Here is a 27,788-nt window from a genome sequence, read left to right on the forward strand (position 1 = left end):
CTCAGCGACCTCCTCCCTCCCTCCTTTTATGCTTCCCGACCCAACCTTCCCCCTCCCCGGGTCCTGCCCCTCTCTGGCTCCTCCCCCCTTCAAAGCCCCAGACGCCTGGGAGAGGCGAGCCAGGGCTGGGCTGACTGGGCGTGCCTCGGGCGTCCTAGCCCTCGGCTGCGTGCTGCGATGGGGCGTCTCGCGCTGCGACGAGACGAACGGCTCTCCTCCTCCTGGCTCGGTGCTGGGCTCAGCTTCTCCCTCTTGCCCCCCGGCGTCTTGCCCTGGCCAGACTTCGCGGACTCGGAGTCGGGCTCGGAGAGGTGGGGAAGGCTCTTGGGGCGACGACGAGGGCTTGGAACGGCTGGCAGGTGACGGGGGGTCTCCTCCGCGCAGTCCCCGCCCGGGCTGGGCGGGACACAGCTGTTAAGTCATGGCGAATCCATGTTCTCCTTATCTGGATTGCTCAGAGTTGCCGAATGTCATTAGATCTTAGATGCTAAGAGTGGTCAGCTCTGGTTAGTTCTTGGATTGGGAGACCACCAAAGAAATTCAGGGTCCCTATGCAGTGGCAAGCAATGGCATACCATCTCTGAATGTCTCTTGCCTTGAATAACTGGAGTCACCTGAAGTCAGCTGTGACCTGACAACACTTTACACACACATTCACACACAAGAAACACACCCCATGTTCTGCGGCAGGCTCTCTCAGAAAACACATTGCCAGAGGTCAGCAATTTGGGTTTTGTGTCCCTGCATAAATACCTTTTTGGAGCATTTCCGGTTGCTTCTCTTTCTCCTGCCAATCTGGACTCCAGGATGGGGAAGAAGCCCTGGCAGGTGGGAGAATGTCATGCCTGGGCTTTGGGTCTGATCTAACATTTGAGCTTCAGGGCTCACAGGGCACATTTCAAGTCTCACAGAAGTCTGAAATGTGTTGGCAGCATTTATAACTCTCTGAGGATCATGGGGCCCCAGGTGCTTCTCTTCCACCTCTTCCCTAATTTACTAAAAGTTATTACAAATTTGCTTAAGCTTAAATAAGACAAGATTTCACAACCCTGTGAATGCGGATATGTAAACAGGATTATACAAATAAAATAGGAATTTGAGGATAACATTCTTCCTTCCAACTTCCAATGTCTCCCTTGCAGGAACTGAAGAGACATTGACCCATTTTCATTGCAGAGAAGTGGAAACAGCTGTTCAGCCTCTCATCCAGGTAGGAGGGGGATGAATGAGGGATATTCAGGGCTCTCACTCCTTTCTCAGGGATGCTTTTGCTCCTGCTGTCTGAGGAAGAGAGGCTCTGAACAGCATTGCCTTTATACAAACCAAGTTCTGCATCCTGCACCTCACAGAATACCCCTGTAGCGAGTGTAGTCTTTCCCTGGGACAATATCTTATGAAGGAATCTGCTTTTTCTTTTAGTCTCCATTTTCTTTTGAGGAGGTGACTGTGAATTTCACCAAGGCGGAGTGGGCCCTGTTGGATCTGGGCCAGAAAGCTCTCTACAAGGAAGTGATGCTGGAGAGCTGTGGGAGTGTTGCCTTTTTGGGTAAGAGTCTTTCATAAGTGCCAGAGGTGCAAATTGCTGCCATTGGGATGATGCATAAATAAATACATAAGAACATAAGAGAAGCTATGTTGGATCAGGCCAATGGCCCATCCAGTCCAACACGCTGTGTCACACAGTGGCCAAAACAAACAAACAGGTGCCATCAGGAGATCCATCAGTGGGGCCAGGACACCAGAAGCCCTCCCACTATTGTGCCCCCTGCCAAGCACCAGAATCAGAAGTTTGAACAGCAAAATATGTTTCTGAGACCTGCCCAACTACATGGCTGCCACTGGGTGCGTTGAGAAGTTGGGGTGGCTGTGAAAGTGATGTTCAGCATGGGCAGGTAGAGTGAGACAAGCCACCCCACTGATCAAGGAGCAACTGAAGCCAGTATTGTGGTCATCACCCAAGCCAGAGAGGGTGTGTTGGGCTGAGGCCAAGGCAGTGCTGAGAGGCCCTCAGAAAGACTATGGAAGAAGCCAGTTTCTCAGTTGTCAGCCTTTACAACACCCCCATATTCAGATGAGATTATGGCCATCCCTTCTTCTTTCTTTTTTTAAAAAATAACAAACAGCTTTATTAGAAAAACTTGCAGAGAGGTGACATCAGATCAAAAAATAAATCTAAAAAATAGCGATAAGTACTTCAAAAACACAGAGCAATATACATAGAGAGCTAAAATATAAATTATGAATTATAAACTTTTTTTTTTTACAAAAACAAAGATGTGGGGTGAAAAAGATGGTCAAATTACCAAGCAGTACCTTTGAAGTAAATAACACAAGGTTAGAATCGTGGGTATGGCCATCCCTTCTAACTGGAAAAGATCCACTCTCCCATAGAGTGGTTAGGGTTGTGGACTTTGATCTTGACCATGGTTCCATCCTCCCAGAAGGAATTTCCGTCTTCCTTGGATTAATTTCCTTCCACAATTAAGAATGACCACTTTTGATCTCTCTCTCTTTCTCTCTTTCTCTGCCAAAGAATCCAAAAGTATAAGAGACCCTACGGTGGAGATGGATGAAAGCCTTGTGTCTGAAGAATGGCTGCAGAGTTTCTCCGGAAGATCTCAAGAGGCTGTTTCTTTCCCAAATGAACTGGCTGCAAGTGGGTATCCTTTACAGTTATCTCAAGGGAATGGGAAAGGGATACTCATGAGATCTTTATACCTCTAAGCAATCCATGGTTTAGTAGAATTACCAAGGTTGCTGGGTAAGAAGGGAGAGAGGCCTTCTGGGTCCTGGCATCTGTAGGCACAGAAACTGTTTCTGGGGCTTAGCTCACTTGTGGCTTTTGAGTTGCCACGCTCTGTTTAAATACTGGGTATTCCAGGGAAGGGGACAGCCCTATTAGATAAAGCCAAAGGCACATCAACCCTTTCCTACAGTCTTCACATGGATGTAGGGTTCCCAGGTCCGACTCAGGAAATATCTGGAGATTTTGGGGTTGGATCCAGAAGACTTTTGGGGTGGAGCCGGGAGCAAGGTCATGACAAGTATGATTGAACTCCAAAAGGAGTCCTGGTTATCATATTTAAAGGGACTGTGCTCCCTTTAAACGCCTTCCCTTCATTGGAAATAATGGAGGATGGGTATACCTTCTTTTGGGGCTCAAAGAATTGAACACCCTGATCCAACCTTATAGAAACTTGGGATTTTTTTCATTTTAAGAAGAGGCATCAGATGCTATGCTGAAAATTAGTGCCCCTACCTAAAAAAAACCAGCATCCCCCCAGCCCCAGATACCCTTGGATTGATTCTCCATTATACCTTATGGGGACCAGTCTCCATAGAGTATAATGGAGTGCCCAGTGGATATTCACCACCACCACCCACATTCTGATAAACCTGAAGTGGACAGAGGGCCTCCAAACCAGAGGATCCTCCCCCAACTGGGGATTGGAACCCTACATGGATGACTTCAGGCCTTGGTATTAGGTGGAGATGGTTTGAGGTACAGTTTGTTGAGCCACAAAAGGATAGAGAAAGTACGCAGCAACCTCCCGTCTCTCCAAGAGACAAGTGACCAGCTCCTTCCCAAAGGTAAGTCCCTTCCACTCCCTTGAGGCAGAAAAACATGCACCCACTGAGAGAGAAAAGCCAGGTATACCTGCCTAATCAGTACGCTTGGAGGCCAGGGGTTCTCCAAGGTCCACAAAGGCAGGAGAGAAGCCAAAAAGGTAAGAGGAGGAATAAGTCCATTCCTTGCCAAAGAGGGGGTTTCTGTGAAATCTCAATCCAAGAAAGGTTAATTAAAAAAGAAGGCTCAAAGGCCTCCATCCTATCAGAGAATCCACTCCAAGGAAAATAAAAATGGAAGTGTGGCCTTTGCAATAACTTTCAGTTACAGAATAAATGTCATTTGTGGATGCAGATTCCTGTAGGAGAGAAACTGTATAATAGCTTGCAGTGCAGAAAGAGCTACATTTGGAAAACAGCCCTTTATTTACATCAAAGAAATCACACAGTTGGGGAGCCATATAAATGATCAGAGTACAAACTAGGTGTCTCCGATGCAGGAAGCTTAATGTACTTTGAAAGTGTATTTCATTGTACCCTTCAGTGAATAGCAGGAAGAAGCCACTGAAATATTTTGAAGTGTGGATGGTACTTCAGGTGCAGATCAGGCTGCCTTGTATGGATTCTAACAAGATATCTCTCTCTCTCTCTCTCTCTCTCTCTCTCTCTCTCTCTCTCTCTCTCTCTCTCTTCTATCAGGGGATGATGAGTGGAATGAGGAGGATGAGGAACTGCATTATTTATTGCTGGATGAAGTCAAGAAGTGCGATAACTCCATTCCTTGCATAGGTGGGAATTTCCAAGAAGCAATCCACAAGGAGAAAACATACACGTGTTTGGAGTGTGGAATGAGCTTCCCCAATCAAAGCCAGTATAATCTCCATTTCAGAATGCACAGTGGACAGAAAACTCATCAACACCTCAAGTATGGAAAGGCCAAGATTCGCAGAGCAGAGTTCCTTAGACATCTAAAAACGCATACAGGAGAGAAACCTCATAGCTACTCAGACTGTGGCAAGAGCTTCTCAGAGAAACCAGACTTTGTTCAACACCAAAGAATTCATTCTGGAGAGAAACCCCTTATACGTTCAGAGAGTGGAATGATGTTCTTGGATGGAAAAAAGGGTAATGTACATTTTTCCAAGCACAGAATAATGAAGGGATATACATGCCTTTGGTGTGGAAAGTACTTCAGATTCAAATCACAACTCCTTGTGCACCAAAAGAGGCACACAGGGGAGAAGCCTTTTGAATGCTCAGAGTGTGGGAAGAGATTCAGTAACAATGGCAATCTTCAAACTCATCTAAAAATCCACACAGGGGAAAAGCTTTTTGGATGCTCAGAGTGTGAGAAGAGATTCAGGGACAGTAATGCTCTTCAAAAACATCTAAGAACCCACACAGGGGAAAAGCCTTTTGAATGCTTAGAGTGTGGGAGGGGATTCAGCACCAGCAGCAATCTTCAAAGCCATCTAAGAACCCACTCTGAGGAGAAGCCTTTTGAATGCTCAGAGTGTGGGAAGAGATTCAACAACAGAAGCAGTCTTCAACAGCATCAAAGAATCCACACAAAGGAGAAACCTTATGAATGCTCAGTGTGTGGGAAGAGATGTAGATGGAGTAGTGATTTTCAAAGTCATTTAAGAACTCACACAGGGGAGAAGCCTTTTGAATGCTCAGAGTGTGGGAAGAAATTTAGCACCCGCAGCAATCTTCAAAGTCATCTAAGAACCCACACGGGGGAGAAGCCTTTTGAATGCTTAGTGTGTGGGAAAAGATTTAGTCAGAATAGCAATCTTCACATTCATCTAAGAATCCACACAGGGGAGAAGTCTTTTGAGTGCTTAGAGTGTGGGAAGAGATTCAGCACCCGTGGCAATCTTCAAAATCATTTAAGAATCCACACAGGGGAGAAGTCTTTTGAATGCTTAGAGTGTGGGAAGAGATTCAGCACCCGTAGAAATCTTCAAAATCATCTAAGAATCCATACAGGGGAGAAGCCTTTTGAACACTCTGACTGTGGGAAGAGATTCAGTAGCATTAGCCATCTCCAAAGTCATCTAAGAACCCACACAGGGGAGAAGCCTTTTGAATGTTCAGAGTGTGGGAAGAGATGCAGTCGGAGGGGTGATCTTAAAAGTCATTTAAGAACCCACACAGGGGAGAAGCCTTTTGAATGCTCAGAGTGTGGGAAGAGATTTAGTCACAGCGGCCCTCTAAAAAATCATCTAAGAACCCACACGGGGGAGAAACCTTTTGAATGCTTAGAGTGTGGGAAGAGATGCAGACAGAAGAGTGATCTTCAAAGTCATTTAAGAACCCACACAGGGGAGAAACCTTTTCAGTGCTTAGAGTGTGGGAGGAGATTCAGACACAGTAACAATCTTCGATGTCATGTTAGGACCCACACAGCAGAGAAGTCTTTTGAATGCTCAGAGTGTGGGAAGAAATTCAGACATAGTAGCTATCTTCAAAGACACCTAAGAACCCACACAGGGGAGAAGCCTTTTGAATGCTCAGAGTGTGGGAAGAGATTCAGCACCAGCAACAATCTTCAAATCCATCTAAGAACCCACACTGAGGAGAAGCCTTTTGAATGCTCAGAGTGTGGGAAGAAATTCAGTCACAATTGTAATCTTCACAATCATCTAAGAACCCACACAGGGGAGAAGCCTTTTGAATGCTCAGAGTGTGGGAGGAGATTCAGCAACAGTGGCAATCTTCAAATTCATCTAAGAAGCCACACAAGGGAGAAGCCTTTTGGATGTTCAGAGTGTGGGAAGAGATTCAGGGACAGTAACGCTCTTCAAAAACATCTTAGAACCCACACGGGGAGGAGACTTCTGAATGCTTAGAGCAGGGGCCCTCAACCTTTTTAAATAGGGGGCCAGTTCACTGTCCCTCAGACTGTTGAAGGGCCGGACTGTTGTGTTGGCTGCCGTTACTGTACAAGGCCGCGGGCCGTCAGTTCTCCATCTTCTGCATCTCTCTCCCTTCCCCACACCACACACCCCAGCCTGGGAACTCACCTCACCTCGGTATCGCCTCACACTCTGTCTCTGCCACCTCAGCCCAGTGCTGGAAGTGTGCATTGCTAACGCGAGTTTAGGTCGAATGTCACTTCCGGTCTGATTTTGCCATAACCCGGTGGGCCGCATAAACGTCCTCAGCGGGCCGCATCTGGCCCGCGGGCCGTAGGTTGAGGACCCCTGGCTTAGAGTGTGGGAGCAGATTGAGCACCAGCAGCAATCTGCAAAGCCATCTAAGAACCCACTCTGAGGAGAAGGGTTTTTTTTTGTAGTAGGAACTCTTTTGCATATTAGGCCACACACCCCTGATGTAGCCAATCCTAAGAGTTTACAGGGGCCTACTGTAAGTTCGAGGAGGATTGGCTACGTATGGGGTGTGTGGCCTAATATGCAAAGGCGTTCCTAATATTTAAAATAAAGCCCTGATTAGAAGCCTTACAGTAGTCCTTTATTTTGCAGTCTTTGATAACTGACATCTCTTGCTCTGAATTACTGTGTTAGAATCTAGAGTCAATGTCTTTGCTGGAGCAATCTTGAATGTGCTGGTTAGTTGTGTATCTCTTAAGCCTTATATGTTATTTTGAATTATGGAGATTTACTCCAGAATAGAGCTGTACATTGTCCCAAAATAGACAGAATTTTATTTTTGTTTTAACAATTTATTAATAACATATGGTTACAATATTTAATTGTCTCTTTTCTATACTAACCCATATGATATTTCAACCCCCCCTCCCTCCAGTATTTGACTTCCCCGAAGTTATAAATTTAAATTCAATTATAAAGGTACCGCTAACCAATCAAAGTTCAATATTTTTCTTCTCTCATTAATACTAAAAAATTGTCCAATGTCTTTTTACATTCCACTCTTTCTCCATATATCCTTTAAATTTCTTCCACTCCTTTTTGAATATGTCTAAATCATAGTCTCTTAAAGTTTTAGTTAATTTGTCCATCTCACTCCACGATAAAACTTACACAATCCAATCCCATTTCTCTGGTATTTTTCTCTGTTTCCACAGCTGCGCATACAATGTCCTAGCAGCTGAGAGCAAATACCAAATTAAAGTTCTGTTTTCCTTTGGAAATTTTTCTAATTGTAATCCAAGCAAAAAAGTCTCTGCAGTTTTCTTGAAGTCATAATCCAAAATTTTGGAGATTTCTTGTTGTATCATCTTCCAAAATTCTTTCGCTTTTTCACAAGTCCACCACATGTGAAAAAAGGAACCTTTGTGTTTTCTACATTTCCGACATCTTCTTACTCATCCTAGCCAGCTTTTTCGGAGTCATATACCACCTATACATCATCTTAAAACAGTTCTCTTTAATACTCTGACAAGTTGAGATCTTCATCGAGTTCTTCCAAAGGTGCTCCCATGTATCCATTTGTATTTCTCTATTCACATTGATTGCCCATTTGACCTTTTGAGACTTTACTACTTCTTCTTCTGTAGACCATTTCAATAATAATTTATATACTTTCGATATTAATTTTTCATTATCTCCAAGCAGGACCCTTTCCAGTTCTGTTTGCTCACGTCTAATTCCATCCAATTTAATATCGTTTTCCATCAAGCTTTTGATTTGTTGCATTTGAAACCAGTCGTACTTATTGTTTAACTCTTCTGCAGATTTTAATTTAATTTTGCCGCCTTGAATCTTGAGCAGTTGATTATATGACATTGCTCTTTCTTCATCAGATTCAGCTGTTATTTTTATTACTTCTGCTGGCACTATCCAGAGCGGTTTTCTCTCGTCACCATATTTCTTATATTTTATCCAAGTGTTTAATAAACTATTTTTGATATAATGGTGAGAGAAGAAACCGTCCATCTTATTCTTCCCATAACACAAATACGCGTGCCAGCCGAATTTATTCCCATGAGCTTCTAACCATAGAGGTTTTTTATCTAACAGCATTATCCAATCTTTGATCCATGTCAAACAAACCGCATCATGATACAATCTTAAATCCGGGAGCTGAAAACCACCTCTCTCTTTGGCATCTATTAAAATCTTCATCTTAATCCTTGGTTTCTTTCCGGCCCAAACAAAATCAGAAATCTTCCTTTGCCATTTATTAAATTGTTTGGTATCCTTCACAATCGGGATAGTTTGGAACAAATACATTATTCTTGGCAAAATATTCATCTTAACTGCAGCTATCCTGCCCAATAAGGATAAGTTACAGTAAGTCTATTCCATTTCATCAAATCTTTGTCCATCTTACACCATAATTTTTCATGATTATTTTTGAACAAGTCAGTATTCTTCATGGTTATCTCTAATCCAAGATATTTAACTTTAGTGGTGACTTCACAACCCATCACAATTTGCAATTCTTTAATTCTGTTTGGTTGCATATTTTTGCATAAAAATTTTGATTTCTCTTTATTTATATATAGTCCTGCTAATTCTCCATAGTCTTTTATCTTAGCTAACAGCAATGGTGACACTTGGATCGGATTCTCTATTATGAACACAATATCGTCTGCGAAGGCTTTATATTTATAAGAGAATCCTCTGATTTTTAATCCTTCTATTTCTTTATCATTTTGTATTTGTTGTAATAAAATTTCAAGAGTCATTATAAACAACAATGGTGATAACGGACATCCTTGTCTTGTACCTTTGCTTACCTTCAATTCTTTTGTAAGATCTGCATTTATACACAATTTTGCTTGTTGTTCCGTATATATTGCTTTCGTCATTTTTATAAAATGTTCCCCTAAATTTATTTTTTCCATTACTGCAAACATAAAGTCCCAACTCAAATTATCAAAGGCGTTTTCTGCGTCTACAAAAAATAAGGCCGCTTCCTTTTCTGGATGTTTCTCATAGTATTCCACAACATTAATAACAGCTCTTACATTGTCTCTTATTTGTCTTTTAGGAAGAAATCCGGCTTGGTTTTTTTTAATAAAGTTAATCAAATATTGCTTCTATCATTCTGCCAAAAACAGCTTCCCTCCAAGTATTTGGAATTTTCCCTTTTTCTCTTATCATATTTAACAATTTCATCAGTTTGGGTATTATCTCATCTTTAAGGGTTTTGTAAAATTTAGATGTAAATCCATCTGGCCCAGGAGTCTTACCTTCTTTCATTGCTTTTATTGCCGCTTCAATTTCAATTTTCTCTATTGGGTCATTTAAAATCTTTTTCATGTACTCAGTCAAAGGTGCCACTTGAATATTCCGTAGATACTCTTCCATTTTTTCTTTCCTAATTTTCACACCTTGAAATAAATTTGCATAATATTTGAAAAATTCTCTTTTGATGCTTTCTTGATCTACTATTGCTTTTCCATTTGCCATAATTTTATTAATAGTTTTATTTTCTTTCTTTTTCTTCAATTGCCAGGCCAAATATTTTCCAGGTTTATTCGCACTTTCGAACGATTTCTGTTTCAGACTTTTTAAATTCCATTCTAGTTCTTTATTCAGCAAATGTTTGACTTGAGATTGTAATATTGTAATTTCTTTTATTAACTCCTTTTTTCCTGGCCTTTTTTTCAGATCCCTTTCTTTTTTATTTATTTCATTTTGTAATGTTACCAACCGTTCTTCTTTGACCCTCCCAAACATAGACAGAATTTTAGAAGCAAAAGTCTTAAGCTGGGGTTAAGTCTGACCCCAAAATGGTAAAATTTGCTAATGCCAACTTCAGAAGGCTTATCCTTCCATATAGCATCACACTGCTCCCCCCACATATATGCAAAATGTATTTGTGGCATATTTTCAGTAGTAGGTGGGGAGCAGTGTGAATGTCCCATTTTGTCAACTGTACTGATTTACTGTGTGTAATCCACCTTTAATATGTCTCCCACCTTAGAGAAACTTTTCCTGTCCATCTCCCTCCCCTCACTCCTCAGCAAAAGTAGTCCTCTTCTCTCTTTGAAAATACACTTCAGCGACAACTTTTTTCTCTTCAACCCTGGAAGCATTTTTTTGCATATGAAAGAGGGTCTCTTCTCCATTTAGAGAGGTTCACCCTGATATGCACACATAGAATATGAACTCTCCAAGGAACTGGAGCCACTGCCCTCAACTCAGGCTCAGTCCACCACAAAAATCACGAACCCTTTCACAGATACACCAGTCACCTGCCAATGACCAGACCTCCAAAATCAGGCCTTTTCTCTCACAAGAATTTGGACCTATAGTTAAATTTCTTGTTCTTTCATCTGTTTAGGCCTCATATTAATCTATAGACCTGCCATGAGTGGAGAGACTAAATGGAAACCAACTGGCTGATAATATCGAAAGGTTGAGAAATCAACCTTTGACCTTTCAGTTACAGAGACAAACCATTTGTTTACCAGTGTATCTCAGGCTTCTTCAATTGTTGTGATTCATACTACATCAAGGGATGAGTTAGATTGCTGATAGCCCCTCAATCCTGTCAGAAAGTAGGCCTCCTCTTGAGCCATCTGTTGTTAGCAGGTTCATGTCAACGTAACTTCAGAGTTCTGATTTTTGATTGGGCTAAAGGCCCCATCCTACTCAAATCTTAGGCCTCAAAAAGTTTAGTTTTACTGCTTTGTTTATAGCTAGACACAGCTACCTCAAGTGGACCAGGTTTTTGCCTCGCAACCTGCTCTTTGAACAGAGAGACATGGATCAATGCCTACCTTTAATCCAAAAGGGTAATATTCGGGAACTATAAATTACTGACCAAATATGTAGCTAGTATGTTAACTGTAGCAGCTCCATGGCACAGAGTGGTAAAGCTTCAGTACTGCAGTCTGAGCTCTCTGCTCACAACCCGAGTTTGATCCCAGCAGAAGCTGGGTTCAGGTAGCTGGCTCAAGGTTGACTCAGCCTTCCATCCTTCTGATGACTACCTTTACCTTTTATTAACGTTAACTGTAGTTCTTTTTGGTTTTAGTTCTCACTGCTATGTTCTTTTGAAATATTCTTCCACACTTTAATTAATATCCTTTGACGATATTTGGGTGTTGTGCTTCAATCCTATTCAAGTACCTTGGACCTTAAGCGACCACATACCTGGTTAATTGTTTGTGCAAACTCATCCTGCCAGAGGCCTACATTGCAGGGTTGGTTTCCTTGATTAATCCCAATAAGGTTAGAACCTTGCCCCTTAGATTCTGACTGTTTGGATAGGCCAAGGGGCTGGTGGCAGATACCAAACTGGTGTGGATTCAAATCCCAAGATTTAGAAAAAAGATTCTTGGATTAGAGATTCTTGATACCGCTGTCCTCCAAATTCAAGTCAGCTTCCACTCCTTTCCTTGCAGTTCATTCCTACTAAGAGACCTGACCTTCCATGAAGACACACATGCACCCCATGGTACTGTGGTTCGAGCATGGGGATTAACCACTGGGAGACCCAGGTTATTAAGCCTCATTCTGCCATGGATGTTGCTGGGTGGCTTTGGGCCAGTTACTCTCTTAGCCTAACATGCCCCCCGCACTGTTGTTGTGGGACAGAAACATAGGTGAAGAAAACAATACTTATAAATTGCTTTGGGTCCCTATTTGGGGAGAAAAGCAAGGTATAAATGCCTAGAGAATAAAATACAATCTTGTGGAGTCTTTGAGATGGCTCAAGAGTTTCTCCTGTTTTATCTTCGCCTCCAACTCCAAAGTTCCCTCTAAGCTGCCCTAGGGGGTGCTGGCGCAGAAAATTTTAGCTGGAAGCACAGGGATTTTTGCCTAAACCCACAAGTGAATCGAGAAAGCATTTTTCCCCCTCCATTGAATACAATGGAGGATGGGGGCATTTCCTTTCAGGGCCCATAGAACTGGACCCTCGGTACAATTTTTTTTTAAACCTGCAGAGGGGGGCGGGCTGAGCAGAGACTCTAGCAGCTATGCTGCAAATCTGGTGCCTGTACCTAAAAAACCCCAGAGGCCAGATATCCCCAGATCTGTTCACTATTTTAGCCCATGTAATGGTCACCATAGCCTATAATGGAGCCTGGGGGAGGGTCAGGTTTTTTTTAACACCCCTATTATGCTTTTCTGTATGATCTGTAAGCTGCCTTGAGTCATAAGGAAAAGTGAGATGTGAATATTTGAATAAATAAGTAGTTTGGGCAGGTTGATCACATTTAGGCAACCTCCTGTTTGTTGGGTTAGGCAGTGTTCTGACAGTGATTGTTCCTTCTCTGTTATACTTGGCCTGTAATGCTTTATTTTACTTTAAAAAACCCACCAGGGGAATGTCCTAAAATTAAAACCTTTTGGAACTCTATCTTGTCCAGTATTGTTAAAGTAGCTGCATGTGAAATTCCTTTTACTCCTGAATCTATTTTACTAAATCACTGGGTGGACATTTTTCAAACTAAACTTTAGGCTGAGTTAGTTGCTTTACTATTAATAGCTGCAAAAACATTGATTGCACAGTTTTGGAAAAAGAAAACAATTCCAACAAAGCGGCATTGGATTTTAAAAATGTGAGATATTATCGTAACAGATAAAATTGCTTCTCAAATCTTAGTAGCAGAAAACTCTCAAATCTTCTGATATTATTGATAAATGGTTTGGTTTTTTTCAATATATAACAGCTGAAACTGACATTTTTCGGTCAGCTACCTGCTAAATATATGGATTTTGCTTTTTACTGACAAAGTAGATGCCTTATTATTATGCACCTCATTGTAATGCTGACACTATATAAGAATAAGATTTGTTTTAGTTTTATTGTACAAGTTCCAGAAAGCTTTTGATAAAGTTCCTCATCAAAGGCTCCTTAGAAAGCTTGAGAGTCATGGAGTAAAAGGACAGGTCCTCTTGTGGATAAAAAACTGGCTGGGTAGTAGGAAGCAGAGAGTGAGTATAAATGGGCAGTCTTCGCAGTGGAGGATGGTAAGCAGTGGGGTGCCGCAGGGCTCGGTACTGGGTCCCATGCTCTTTAACTTGTTCATAAATGATTTAGAGTTGGGAGTGAGCAGTGAAGTGGCCAAGTTTGCGGATGACACTAAAAAAAAAGCCCTGACTGACATTATCCTCAAGAGCAGGCATACACAAAAGCATTTAATAGTGAGCCACAGCATATGGGACTTGGGGCTCACAATTGATCTGTTTGGTTGAATGGGCTTGGAGCCAGGGCAACTGTTCATCCTATTCATTTTATGCGTGATCAGACAGAGAGACATTGGTCTGAGTGCCTGGCTAGGACTGGGGAGGCCCAGATTCAAAGTTTTTCCTCACAGTGAAGCTTAGAGTCTTCTTGGGCCACTTTGTCACTCTCAGCCTACTGTACAATGTTTAGTTTATTTCTGGGGACAAGACAAGCACTTGAGGGCAGGGGGAGGTAAAGGCAGTCCCCAGTGCAAGCACCTAGTTGTTACTGTCCCATGAGGTGAGGCAATAGGAAATAACCCCGTAAAAAATCACCTGGTAGCAACTCAGCGGCTTGCATAAGGGACTACCTTTGCCTTGCCATTGCCTTTCCCAGTCATCTACAGCAAGGGTGTTGAACTCAATTAGTATGAGGGCCAGATCTGACATATAAATGAGACCAGGCCAGGCCACGTGTGCACCTATTTAAGATTAGGTAACAGATATAATTTTTTTAAAGGACACAGACAAACACGGTTATTTTAAAAAACACACACACAAAACATTAGCACTTGGTCTTAAAGGTGCTTTCTTTGTATTTCTCCCATGGGATCCAGGGAACTGGGCATTGGAAGCTCTGCCTCTCCCTCCCTCCTCAGGGGACCAGGAGGGGGAGGAACCTCAACCAAAGCAGAAAATCGGGGTTTTGCTCTGTAGCTCCTGCGTAATGGAGCAAGCCTGGCAACACAAGTTGAGGTGCAGAAGGAAGCAAGAGAGAGGGAGAAGGAAGCAGACAGCCAGTTGCTTGAGGGCCTGATAGGAGCCTTCTGGGGGCCTGATTGGCCCCCGGGCCGCATGTTTGACACCCCTGACACTTTGCCCCCTGCAACCTGGATACTCATTTTACCGACCTCAGAAGGATGGAAGACTGAGTCAACCTTAAGCCGGCTACATGAACTCAGCTTCCTCCGGGAGGTCGTGAGCGGAGCTTGGACTGCAGTACTGCAGCTTAGCACCCTGCAGGGGAGGGAGATCCAAATTCGGCCTCCTTTCTTGGAATCCGGCCTCTGTCCCTTCCCTCCGATAAATACTCCCAGATAGACCATTTCTGCCTCACTTTGAGGTCGGGCGTTTTATCTCCAGGGGGCAATAGAAAGCGATTGATTTTGGCTCCTTTCCCTGGTGTAAAAAACCCAGCGTCCTTATCAAACCAGGTCTCACCCCTCCAGCCACGGCGTCTCCCAATCTTTATAACGAGGTGGATGAGGAAACAACGAGGCAATACGAGGAAGGAACGGGGCGGGGGGGGGGGACCAGCTGCAGACTCCTTTTGCTAAGAAGGAGGGCTGATTCCCGCCCTGTGCGGAGTTACTCTCGAGCAGCCCCCCCCCCCCCTTGAGCTGCGTTATAGGGCGTCGCTGCCTGCTGCAGCGCCGTCGGGCGGATCTTCATGGGAAGGGTAGGCAACTTTTTTCGCAGGTCTGCAGCAGCGGAAGGGTTAAAAGAGCCGAGCTGTTTGCAAGAGAGGCCGAGTGAGGAGGAAGGGCGAGGAGAGCTTCATGCAGGCAAAAGCAAGGCGAAGCCTTGCAGCCGGACCCTGGGAAGGTTTGCTCTCAAGTAGGTGGTTTCAGGCTCAGCTCTGGCATGTTAAATGAATGGCCTCCATGGCGTCCTTTGCAGGTGCTGAGAGGCGGGATCTGGGTTTTGCAAATCAAAGTAAATTCTGAGCCGTGGAGAAGAGTGTGTGTGTGTGTGTGTGTGTGTGTGTGTGTGTGTGTGTGTGTGTGAGAGAGAGAGAGAGAGAGAGAGAGAGAGAGAGAGAGATCACATGGGAGGAATGATTCGTGCTGATTGGCTACCCAAATTGCACTTGGGCCAGTGCTCCCCCATCTACACTTTCAGGGGAGGTGTGTTATTTTATTTATTTACGCTAATCATGGGGTGTGTGTGTGTGTGTGTGTTTGAGCAGGAATGCAGTTCCTGGTGACAGGGTGTGTGTCCTAATATGCAGATGAGTTCCTGGTGGACGTTTTCTGCAATAAAGGCCCGTGAAATAATGGTGATGACAGGAGGTGTGGCCTAATATGCAAATGAGATCCTGCTGGGCTTGTGTTATAGATAGAACAAAATTTGACTCTAGTTGTCCTATTAAGACAGAGTTTTGTTTAAAGTATAAACTTTTGTATGCAAGCATAGCTCTTCAGAATAATCCAGATTTCTGCATTTTGTAAGAAAGGGAATATCAGTCTCTTATCAGTGCAAGTTTCTTCTTAAGGTTTTTAAAAATTTTAATGGGGAGACAGAAAGAACACAATATTACGCAATATAAAGGCTGATGTAGTTCCGTTCCATGCGGCTTAATGTGGGTAGTCATGTCAGTCTGAAGCAGCAGAACGAAGTTTGAGGTCAGTGGCACCTTTAAAGCCAACAAATTTAATTCAGGGCATAAGCAGTGACTCTAGAGCACATGAAAGCTTATATCTAGAATAAAACATTTGCAGTCTTAAGGTGCCACTGGACTCAAACTTCGTTTTGCTGCTTCAGACCAACACAACCACCCACCTGAATCTACGTTAGTTATAGACTGCAGTTTTATGGAACTCAAATGCAATCAAAAGGATGGCGCATTCAAGAAACCATGAAATAGAATTTGGGTTTTAGAACCAGCCAGAAATCTTAAAAACTATTGAAGGAATGCAGAAATATCAACATGACCCAGTAAATGACCCAGCACCAAAAACAAATGATACAACTTCCAGCAAACTATATAGACTCCAGTGCCTGCTTATTCATCCCTGTAACTTTGCAGAGCCTTTTGTACAGTGATACCCTATTGCTTGCACAGAAAAACCCTCTTGAATACCCAAGTTTTGCTTAGTTTGCAGAAAAGCCAGGAGGAGAGTGGATGCCTTCCTGACCTCCTTGCAACGCTAGCTTGGTGTAGCGGTTAGAAAGTGGTGGACTCTAATCTGGAGAACCCCCAGATCGTCCACAGAACCTTCCCCACTCTTCCACAGCAGCCGGCTGGGTGACCTTGGGTCAGTCTTGGGTTGCCAGGTCCAACTCAAGAAATATCTGGGGACTTTGGGGGTGGAGCCAGGAGCAAGGTTGTGAGAAACATGGTTGAACTCTGAAGGGAGTTCTGTCCATCACATGTAAAGGGACCAAGCTCCTTTTAAATGTCTTCCTTCCACTGGAAATAGTGGAGGATGGGGCACCTTCTTTTGGGGCTCATAGAATTGAACCCCCTGGTCTAATCTTTTTGAAACTTGGAGGGTTTTTTAGGAGAGGCACCAGATGCTATGCTAAAAAAGTTGGTGTGTTCTCCCTCAAAAAACAGCCTCTCTTCAGAGCCCCAGATACTCACGGATCAATTCTCTTCAGCAGACATTCCCCCTCCCCACTTTCTGATAATCCTGAAACAGGGGGAGGGCTTCCAAACTAGGGGATCTCCAGCCTCCAGCTAGGGTTTGGCAACCCTAGGTCAGTCACAGTTCTCTCAGAACTCACTCAGCCCCACCCACCTCACATGGTGTGCACTTAGGAAAGAAAGGCAGCTGCAGTCTGCTCTGAGACTCCTTTGGGCAGTGAGAGAGCAGGGTCTAAAACCAACTCCTCCTTTTCTTTATTTGTGGGTGCCGTAATGGAAGAGACCCTTGAAAAGGATAGGCAGCAGAGAGACTGTAGAACAGCAGTGATAGGCCTACTCCATCTAGCTCCCAGTAAGAGCCAAGGCGTGGCATTCTGCAGTTGCAGAATTGGTTTTGTCTGGAGACCAATATACAGTACATTGAACTGGCCTACTCTCGATGTCACCATGGCATGGATCTCGTTGGCCAGCTGAGATGTATCAAGGGAAAGGGCTACTTTTTTGAGCTAGGCTGAGTTGGGAGAAATACCTTTTTGCGACTGCATTAACTTGCTTCCCCAGTGACAATGTTGAGTCTGGTGAGGCTGAACTGTATCAAAGATAGGAAGCATAATATCCTTCAAGACTTCTGCCCTCTCAAACAGCATGATGTCTGTCTTTCCACGATATACTTTCAGTTTGTTCACACCATTTCATCACAGCAGCTAGAAAGTGGTTGAGGAGCTCTGCCATATCTCTGTCTCCTCCTGCTCACCCAGCAGCCTCTTTGCCCAGACTTGAAGTGGCTTAATGCTCCAGTGTACCTTGAGAAGTATCCACTAGACAAACTGATCACCAGAAATCAGAAGCCAAGTTCATAGTATCTACGACAGATTTTTTAAAAGGCAAATAGTGGGGTTTTTTGTTGCCGGAAGGACCAAACAGGCATCTCTATATGTATGTATAAAATATTAAAACTTGATATGTAATATAGCACAATGAAGTTAATTCTGATCTGCAGACTACAAGGATGTTCCTTCTGACCCACTGGGGTAATCTTTAGGTGTCTTTTCACTGGGGTTAATGATATAGCACTGTTCTGTTTTGTTTTCTTTCTGCCTCTTTGATATCTTTCTCTCTCCCTCTTCACAGTGAATAAGAGTGTATTTCCAGAGTCAGAGGCTACTGAAGAGAAAGGAGAAGGAGATGGAAGAGAAGGACCCAGAAGGCCCTAGACCTGGCAAGACATCAAGGAAGGGTCCCCATCCCATCCAGGCAGGAAGTGGTGCTGGATTTTGGGAAAGAACTGTGCCAGAGATCTTGGCTGAGGGCACTGTGACCGCAGATGTTCGCAGCCGATGCTTCCGGCAGTTCTGTTACCAGGAGGCTGATGGGCCCCGAGAGGTTTGCAGCCGGCTCCATGGACTTTGTAACCAGTGGCTGGAGCCAGAGAAGCACACCAAGAAGCAGATCTTGGACCTGGTGATCCTGGAGCAGTTTCTGGCCATCCTGCCCCAGGAAGTGCAGGGCTGGGTCAGAGGATGTGGGCCAGAGACCAGTTCCCAGGCAGTGGCCCTGGTTGAAGGTTTCCTCCTGAGTCAGGCAGAGGAGAAGAGACAGGCACAGCAGGTGAGGGGTTTTCATTCACTCAGCTCAAGCAATGACCTTGATAGACTCCTTTCCTGGGATTAGATGTACGGATACTCCATCTCATCCTGGTGATTTGTTTCTCCCAGTGGTTCTCACTCAGTACAGCTTTACTTTCTAAAACTCTACAGTCTTCTTCAAAAGATTCTCCTCATCTTTTAAAAAATTATTTCAATGTATTGTTCCCATAAAACCCAACCCTGGTTCTTGCCTCTATGGTTAAAGCAGCTCTGGTGGTGGAGTCAGTGATAGGGAGTCTGGGAATTGGTCAGGCTCCATCTCTTCAGCCTGTTCCATTCCTTCTCTTACCCCTCTCCCTTTCTGTTCCAGGTGTGGGGAGGATCTGTGAAGGAGGAAGCAAAGTTCTCTGAGGCAGAAGGAACTCTGTCAAAGGATGGTCAGAGGCTGCAGGCTCAGGAGCATGTCCAAGATGCCCCGTCAAGTGGTAAGGGGGCCTCCTTCCCAGATGGGACCGGGACACATAGTGAAGTTGTTGGGCAAAAGGTTCAGGACAGGAGAAAAGGGAAAGACCACGTAGAAGGCAGTTATGGGAAATTGTGCCGTGGGATGTAGAGATGACCACTCCACTTTAAAGGGGAGTGTACAGATTATTGGAGAACAAGTCCATTCTTATTTGCATTACTTTTTAAAATTAATAATATGATTTATTTACAAAGGAGGAAAGCATTCATATAGCATGGTCATTTGTCAACAGTTCAAAATATTAGATTAACAGAATAAAAACTCCCTATACAACTTACTATCTGGAATTACGTCATTCAAAGTTAAATATTCTACCACTGGATGCCACAATGCAACAACTTTTTCCTGTTGTTTTACATAGTGGGCCTTATTTACATTACTTGAAATATGCATGTCTCACTTTCCTTCCATTAGAAAGACTCCAGGTGACTCAAAAAAAAGAAAAGGCAGACAAATCTGGATGCAGCTATCATCCATGGTGAATAGATGGAACCTCCACATTCTCCTGACCTGGATAACTCAGACATGCCCAGTGTCCTCAGATGCTAAGAATGGTCAGCTCTGGTTAGTTTTTGGGTTGGAAGACCACCAAAGAAATTCAGGGTTCCTATGCAGTGACAGGCGATGGCATACTGTCTCTGAATGTCCCTTGCCTTAAATAACTGGAGTCACCATAAGTCAGTTGTGACTTGACAGCACTTTATACACACAACCCTCCCCCTTCTGTTGAAGCGTATCTCAGAAGAAGCATTAGAACAAAGCCGGAGTCCAGTAGCACTTTTAAGACCAACAAAGTTTTATTCCGAATATAAGCTTTCGTGTTCATGCACACTTCATCAGACAATGAAATGGAGTATAGTGAGCAGAATTACATATAGCTGGTGGGCAGTGATTAAGCATGCAAAATAGCACCAAGTCAAAATCTATGGCAAAATAGTATAATTAACAAATTGAGAGAACAACCAGTTTGGTTTAGATACCATTTGCTGTGTTGGACAACAGCAAAATCAATAAACGTGTCAGAATTGAAGAGTGATGGTGAGAGTCTCACAGGCAATGCTGAGTCTGTTAAGGGCTCTCTGGCTCCTCAAGGCTGAGTTAAATTGAGAACATGTTTTTTCTCAAAGGTGTAACTTACATTCTGAATAAAACTTTGTTGGTCTTAAAGGTGCTACTGGACTCCAACTTTGTTCTATTGCTTCAAACCAACATAGCTGCCCACCTGGATCTATCAGAAGACTCATTAACAGAGGCCAGTAATCTGGGTTCTGTGACCTGCATAAATCCTTCTCTGGGGCATGTGTGGGGGCTGCATTCAGAGAGAGGTACTGAATTAGGGATGTCAAGCCATGACCTGGCGCCCATGTGAGGGTTGAGGATGGAGCATGAGGTGGACATGGTGTCATTTTCATATCTCATCCAGCCAAATACCTGGATGTGAAGTCAGAGCATCAGCAGACATTCTAGAAATTGGTAGTACCCTAGAGCAGGGGTCCCCAGCCCCTGGGCTGTGGAGCAATACCGGTCCGTGGCCTGTTAGTAACTGGGCCTTGAGTTGTATAATTATTTCATTATATATTACAATGTAGTAATAATAATGACGACATTGGATTTATATCCTGCCCTCCATTCTGAATCTTAGAGTCTCAGAGCGGCTCACAATCTCCTTTACCTCCCCCCCCCCACACACAACAGACACCCTGTGTGGGTAGGGCTGAGAGGGCTCTCACAGCAGCTGCCCTTTCAAGGACAACTCCTATGAGAGCTGTGGCTGACCCAAGGCCATTCCAGCAGCTGAAAGTGGAGGAGTGGGGAAACAACCCCAGTTCTCCCAGATAAGAGTCCGCAGACTTAACCATTACACCAGACTAATAGAAATAAAGTGCACAATTGTATCATCCCGAAACCATCACACACACACACACACACACGGTCCGTGGAAAAATTGTCTTTCACAGAACCAGTCCCTGGTGCCAAAAAGGTTGGGGACCGTTGTCCTAGAGTTTCCAGAGCATCAGCTGATGCATTAATATCACATGGGTTTGCGGCTGGATGGGATGGTGACGTGTTGTGCCTCATGATTTCGGGTCGCCTCTCTTTCTCCTGCCAATCTGGACTCCAGGATGGGGGAAAAGGCCCAGCAGGTGGGAGAATGTCATGCCTGGCCTTTGGGCCTGATCTTGCAGGGATGTCGCAAGCATTTGCACTCCCGGGCTCACAGGGCACTTCACAGATGTCTCAAATGTGTTGGCAGCGTTTATAACTCCCTAAGGCTTAAGGGGTACCTGGTGCTTCTCTTCTACCTCTTCCTTAGTTTACTAAAAGCTATTTCAAATTTGCTTAGGCACAAACAAGACAAGATTTTACTGCCCTGTGAATGGGGATATGTAAGCAGGATTCAACAAATAAAACAGGAATTTGAGGGTAACATTCTTCCTTCCAACTTTGTCTCCCTGGCAGGCAGTGAAGAGACCTTATTGAACCATTTTAGTTGCGGAGAAGTGGAAATGGCTGCTCAGCCTCTCGTCCAGGTAGGAGGGGGATGAATGAGGGATAGTCAGGGCCCTCAGTTCTTTCTCAGGGATGCTTTTGCTCCTGCTCTCTGAGGAAGAGAGACTCTGAATGCCATTGCCTTTACACATAATGAGTTCTACATTCTGCATCCTCAGAAAATACCCCAAACAAGAGTGGCACGATCTCTGATGAAGGAATCTGCTTTTTCTTTCAGTCTCCATTTTCCTTTGAGGAGGTGGCCGTGTATTTCACTGAGACGGAGTGGGCCCTGCTGGATCTGGGCCAAAAAGCTCTCTACAAGGAAGTGATGCTGGAGAACTATGGGAGTGTGGCCTTTTTGGGTAAGTGTCTTTCGTAAGTGCCAAAGATGCAAATTGCTGCCATTGGGATGATGCATGAATCAGAAGTTTGTACAGCAATATATGTTTGTGAGGCCTGCCCAGCTACATGGCCACCACTGGGTGCGTCGAGGAGTTGGGGTGGCTGTGAAAGTGATGTTCAGCATGGGCAGGTAGAGTGAGACAAGCCACCCCACTGATCAAGGAGCAACTGAGGCCATTGTTGTGGTCATCACCCAAGCCAGAGAGGGTGTGTTGGGCTAAGGCCAAGGCAGTGCTGAGAGGCCCTCAGAAAGACTATGGAAGAAGCCAGATCCCAGTTTCTCAGTTGTCAGCCTTTACAACATCCCCTTATTCAGATGAGATCATGGCCATCCCCTCTGACTGTAATCTGGAAAATATCCATTATTTCGTAGAGTGGTTAGGGTTTTGTGTAAGTTTTGATCTTGACCACAGTTCTATCCTCCCAGAAGAAATTTTCCATTTCCTTGGATTTCTTCCCTTCTGTTATGAGAATTGCTTGGTGTGTGTGTGATCTCCTCTTTTTATGGGGGGAATTAGCAGAGCCAGGTAGAGCTTTAGGAGTGAGATGGCACCTAGTGTATACCGGTAATAATTCAGAAAGAAATTTTTGAATAACCAAGAAAATAATTTTACTAAAAATAAAATAATATGCTAAAAATATACACACATGATTAAACTAACATACACACACAGACAAGAGTACACGAAATTAGATTTCAGCAGAGCAGATAGGGGATGAGATTTGCGGGTGAAGAATTTATAGTTACTTTTCCAGTGAGTAGAAGTCCATGGAAAAGAACAGCAGAACAGCTCTACCACAGAAGTACTGAAACAGTTTGGAAGTGCAAGTCTGAAGGTGCCGAAACCAGGTTTGAATCAGGAAATATCTGTGGACTTTGCGGGTGGGGCCAGGAGCAAGGTTATGACAAGCATGAATGAACTCTGATGGGAGTTCTCGCCATAATGTTTAAAGTGGCTGCATTGCTTTTAAACACCTTGCCTTCATTGGAAGTAATGGAGATTGGGGTGACTTTCTTTTGGGGCTCACAGAATTGGACCCTCAGGTCCAATCGTGTTGAAACTTGGAAGTTTTTTTGAGGAGAGTCATCAGTTGCAATGCTGAAAATTTGGTGCATCTATCTCAAAAAACAGCACTCCCCCAGCCCCAGATACCAGTGGATCAATTCTCCATTATACCCTTTGGGGACCAGCCTCCATATGGTATAATTGAGTGCCCTGCAGACATTTAACATCCCCCACTGCTTTCTGATAACCAAGAAGTAGAGGGAAAGCTTCCAAACCAGGGAATCCCCTGCCCCCAACTGGGGATTGGCAACCCTACATGGATATCTTCAGGCCTTGCTATTAGGTGGAGATGGGTCTGAATGCTTTCTTTGGAGTTGTCCTACCTCTCAGGGGTGGCTTGCAGCTGGTAGTTCCATTTGTTAACACTGTAACCCAAGGGGACCTGGCTTATGCCAAACCACACAGCCCCCTCTGTTGTGGCAAGGGAGATCAGCCCTCACCCCAAGAGCATGGAATCGTGTGCTACTGAAAAGCTTCCCACTGACTCTGTCAGCCTAGTAAACACAGATACAAGTTCTCAGTTGAAGCAGTTTGTTGAGCCACAAAAGGATAGAGAAAGCACTGCAGCAACCTCCCTTCTCTCCAAGAGACAAGTCACCAACTCCTTCCCAAAGGCAAGTCCCTTCCACCCCCTCGAGGCAGGAAAACACCCACCTACTGAGAGAGAAAACCCAAGTATACCTACCTAATCAGTATGCTTGGATGCCAGGGGTTCTCCAAGGTCCACAGAGGCAGGAGGGAAGGCACGGAGATAAGGCAAGAGGAGGGATAAGTCGATTCTTTGCCAAGGAGGGGGTTTATGTGAAATCTCAGTTGAAGAAGAAATATCAAAAGGAACAAAGGCCTCCATCCTAACCAGAGAATCCACTCCAGGGAAAATGAAAATGGAAGTGTGACCTTTGCAACGACCTTCAGTCATAGAATAAATGTCATTTTGTGGATGCAGATCCCCTTAGGAGAGAAACTGAATAATTGCTTCCAGTGCAGAAAGAGCTTAATTTGAAAAACAGCCCTTATTTTACATTAAAGAAGTCACACAGGTGGGGAGCCACATAAATGGTCTGAGCCCAAACCGAGTGTTTCTGATGCAGGAGGCTTAATGTACTTTGAAAATGTATTTCATTGTACCCTTCAGTGAATAGCAGGAAGAGGACACTAAAATATTTGGAGTGTGGATGGTACTTCAGTTGCAGATCAGACCTCCTTGCATGGATTCTAACAGGATCTCTCTCTCTTTCTCTCTCTCTCCAGCAGAGGATGGAAGAAAGGGTAATATACATTTTTCAAAGCACAATATAATGAAGGCACATACATGCTTTTGGTGTGGAAAGTACTTCAGATTCAGATCACAACTTCTTGTGCACCAAAAGATCCACACAGGAGAGAAAGCTTTTGAATGCTCAGAGTGTAGAAAGAGATTCAGTCACAGCAGCTCTCTTCAAATTCATCTGAGAACCCATACAGGGGAGAAGCCTTTTGAATGCTCAAAGTGTGGGAAGAGATTCAGCCTTAGAAACACTCTTCAACAGCATCAAAGAACACACACAGGAGAGAAGCCTTTTGAATGCTCAGAGTGTGGGAAAAGATTCAGTCACAGTAGCACTCTTCAAAAACATCTAAGAATCCATACAGGGGAGAAGCCTTTTGAATGCTCAGAGTGCGGGAGGAGATTCAGCATCAGAAGTAGTCTTCAAAGTCATCTAAGAGTCCACACAGGAGAAAAGCCCTTTGAATGCTCAGAGTGTGGGAGGAGATTCAGTCGGAGTTTCCATCTTAAACAACATCAAAGTACCCACACAGGGGAGAAGCCTTTTGAATGCTCAGAGTGTGGGAAGAGATTCGGCATAAGCAGCAGTCTTCAAAATCATCTAAGAACCCACACAGCAGATAAACCTTTTGAATGCTTGGAGTGTGGCAAGAAATTCTTTCGGAGTTTCCATCTTAAACAGCATCAAGGAACCCATACAAGGGAGAAGCCTTTTGAATGCTCAGGGTGTGGGAAGCTATTCAGTCACAATAGCACTCTTCAAAAACATCTAATATCCCACACAGGAGAGAAGCCTTTTGAATGCTCAGAGTGTGACAATAGATTCAGTTACATTAGCACTCTTCAAAAACATCTAAGAACCCACACCGGGGAGAAGCCTTTTGAATGCTCAGAGTGTGGGAAGAAATTCAGTCAAAATTGCAATCTTCAAAATCATCTAAGGACCCACACAGGGGAGAAGCCTTTTGAATGCTCAGAGTGTGGGAAGAGATTCAGTCAAAATTGTAGCCTTCAAAAACATCTAAGAATCCACACAGGGGAGAAGCCTTTTGAATGCTCAGAATGTGGCAATAGGTTCAGTCACATTAGCGCTCTTCAAAATCATCTAAGAACCCACACAGGAGAGAAACCTTTTGAATGCTCAGGGTGTGGGAGGACATTCAGCAACAGTAGCTCTATTCAAAGTCATCTAAGAACCCACACAGGGGAGAAGCCTTTTGAATGCTCAGTGTGTGGGAAGAGATTCAGTCAAAATTGCAATCTTCAAAATCATCTAAGAACCCATACAGGGCAGAAGCCTTTTGAATGCTCAGAGTGTGGGAAGAGATTCAGGAATAGTGGCAATCTTCAAAAACATCTAATAACCCACAAAGAAAAGAAGCTTTTTGAAAGCTCAGTGTGGGAAGTGGTTCAGTTAGTGTGATGCTCTTCAATGTCTATTTAAGAACACACACAGGAGAGAAACCTTTTGAATGCTCAGAGTGTGGGAAGAGATTCAGTCAGAGTGACTGTCTTCAAAAGCACCATGGCATCCACAAGGGGCAGAAACCTTTTAAATAGAAATTCAGTCAGTGTGGCTGTCTTTAACAGCATCTAAGAACCCACACAAGGAAAAGCCCAGAGAGGGATGTCAAACTCAGTTGTTACAAGGATATGACATAAATGTCACCTTGAATGGCTGAGCTATGTGTGCCATACAATGTAATGCGCCAGTTACCAGAGATATAAACTTTAGAATGGACATAGGCAAACCATCTGTTGTTAACAGGTTAATGTTAACAAAACTTCATTGGTCTGATTTTTGATTGGACAAGGGCCCTAGGCCACTCAGATCTTTGGTATTAAAAGTTTAGTTGTACTGCTCTTTGTTTGTAGCTAGACACAGGCTATCATGAAGAGATGAGTTAATCTTGAATGGACCAGGTTTTTGCCTTGCAACCTGCTCTCTGAATGGAGAGACATGGATCCATGCCTACCTTTAATCCTGAAGGGTAACATCTGGGAACTATGAATTACTGACCAAATATGTAACTTTTATGTTAACTATTAGGTTTTTGTTCTTATTGCTATATTCGGTTGGTATATTATTGCACATTTTCATAAGCATCCCTTGATTATATTTGGGCATTCTGTGCTTCAGTCCTATTCCAGTACCTTAGACCTTAAGTGACCATGTACCTGGTTAATTGTTTGTGGAAACTCATTCTGCAAGTGGCCTACCTTGCAGGGCTGATTTCCTTGATTAATCCCAGGAAGGTTAGGAACATGCCTCTTAGATTATCTTTTAATAGTATTTAATTTTATTGATTAAGTTATATACAAGGGGGGGGGAAACCATCAAAAGGGAACTAAAATTTAGCAAGTATTCATATAACCTATTCAGTTTCATGCCTAAACTTATACACATACAGAGGTAGGATGTGAGCAAATTCCATATTTAAAACAAATTTGTGGGTTTACAATTTTATCTCCAATACAGCCATATTCTCATTATTTTAATTGCAACCAATCATATAACTTTTTCTATTTTTCTGAGGCTTCTTGCCTCGATTTCCCATTTATTAATATTGTTAGTACATCTAATTCAGCTATATCTAAAATCTTAGTTAAAAGTTAATCTATTGTAGGTATCTTACTTTCCTTCCAGTATGTTGTTTAAAGAATTCTAGCTGCAGTAATCAAATGTATCACTAAGTGCCAATTCTGTTTTTCAGTTCCTTGCTGCATGATACTAAGTAAGAACGATTCAGGGGTAAATGCTATTATTATTTTCAATATCTTTTGAAGCAGTTCATGTACTTCCTCCCAAAAGATTCTAGCCCTCTTACATAACCACCTTATATGAAAGAAAGTTCCTGGTTTTTCTTGACATTTACAACATCTTTTAGACATTTTAGGGTAAAATTTGGCCAACTTGCATGGTATCAAATACCAACGGTGAAACATCTTAAACAAGTTTTCTTTAAGAGGTACAGATTTTGATATTTTATGACTTATCTTCCAGATCTGTGTCCTATGTCTCTGTTACAGCCTAAATTTTGTACCCATTTGATCATAGTTTCCTTAACAACCCCGTCTTCTAATTTCATTTGTAGTAGGTAATTGTACATATTTAAAAATAATGTTATAATCTGGTAATTTTTCAAACAGTCACCTTTGATGACACCTACTTGCCCCTTAGATTCTGACTGTTTGGGTAGTCCAAGGGGGTAGTGGCAGATCCTGAACTGGTGAGCATGTGGATTCACACCCCAGAGTTTGCTTGTTTTTCAGTTTGTGCTCTGCTGGCCTGTACCAAGAATTCTCTTGGATTAAGAATTCCTGACGCCACTCTCTTCCAGATTCAAGTCTTCTCCCACCCCTTTCCTTGCCGTTCATTCCTACTTAGAGACCTGACCTTCCACAGAGACGCAATTACACCCCATATGTTGCTGCAGTTCAAGTATGGGGACTAACAA

General features: G+C 43.5%; 1 protein-coding gene across 1 annotated transcript; it reads left to right on the forward strand.

Annotated features, from left to right (window-relative positions):
* Positions 1 to 18,128: 18,128 nt before the first annotated feature.
* LOC132585210 (neurotrophin receptor-interacting factor homolog) lies at positions 18,129 to 27,785 on the forward strand. Its single transcript, XM_060257016.1, has 5 exons — positions 18,129 to 18,600; positions 18,949 to 19,063; positions 21,562 to 21,632; positions 21,830 to 21,956; positions 27,604 to 27,785. Exons 1-5 carry the CDS (start codon positions 18,178 to 18,180, stop codon positions 27,783 to 27,785), a joined length of 918 nt encoding a protein of 305 aa, XP_060112999.1. The 5' UTR covers positions 18,129 to 18,177.
* The last annotated feature ends 3 nt before the right edge of the window (positions 27,786 to 27,788 follow it).

This window comes from Heteronotia binoei, chromosome 16 (assembly GCF_032191835.1).
Source record: "Heteronotia binoei isolate CCM8104 ecotype False Entrance Well chromosome 16, APGP_CSIRO_Hbin_v1, whole genome shotgun sequence".
Taxonomy (NCBI): Eukaryota; Metazoa; Chordata; class Lepidosauria; order Squamata; family Gekkonidae; genus Heteronotia; species Heteronotia binoei.

Coding starts and splice junctions, on each gene's coding strand:
- LOC132585210 (XM_060257016.1), top strand. CDS start 18,178: ATGGAAGAGAAGGACCCAGAAGGCCCTAGACCTGGCAAGACATCAAGG. Junction 18,601..18,948: donor AGAAGAGACAGGCACAGCAG/GTGAGGGGTTTT, acceptor TTTCTGTTCCAG/GTGTGGGGAGGATCTGTGAA. Junction 21,633..21,829: donor CTGCTCAGCCTCTCGTCCAG/GTAGGAGGGGGA, acceptor TTTTTCTTTCAG/TCTCCATTTTCCTTTGAGGA.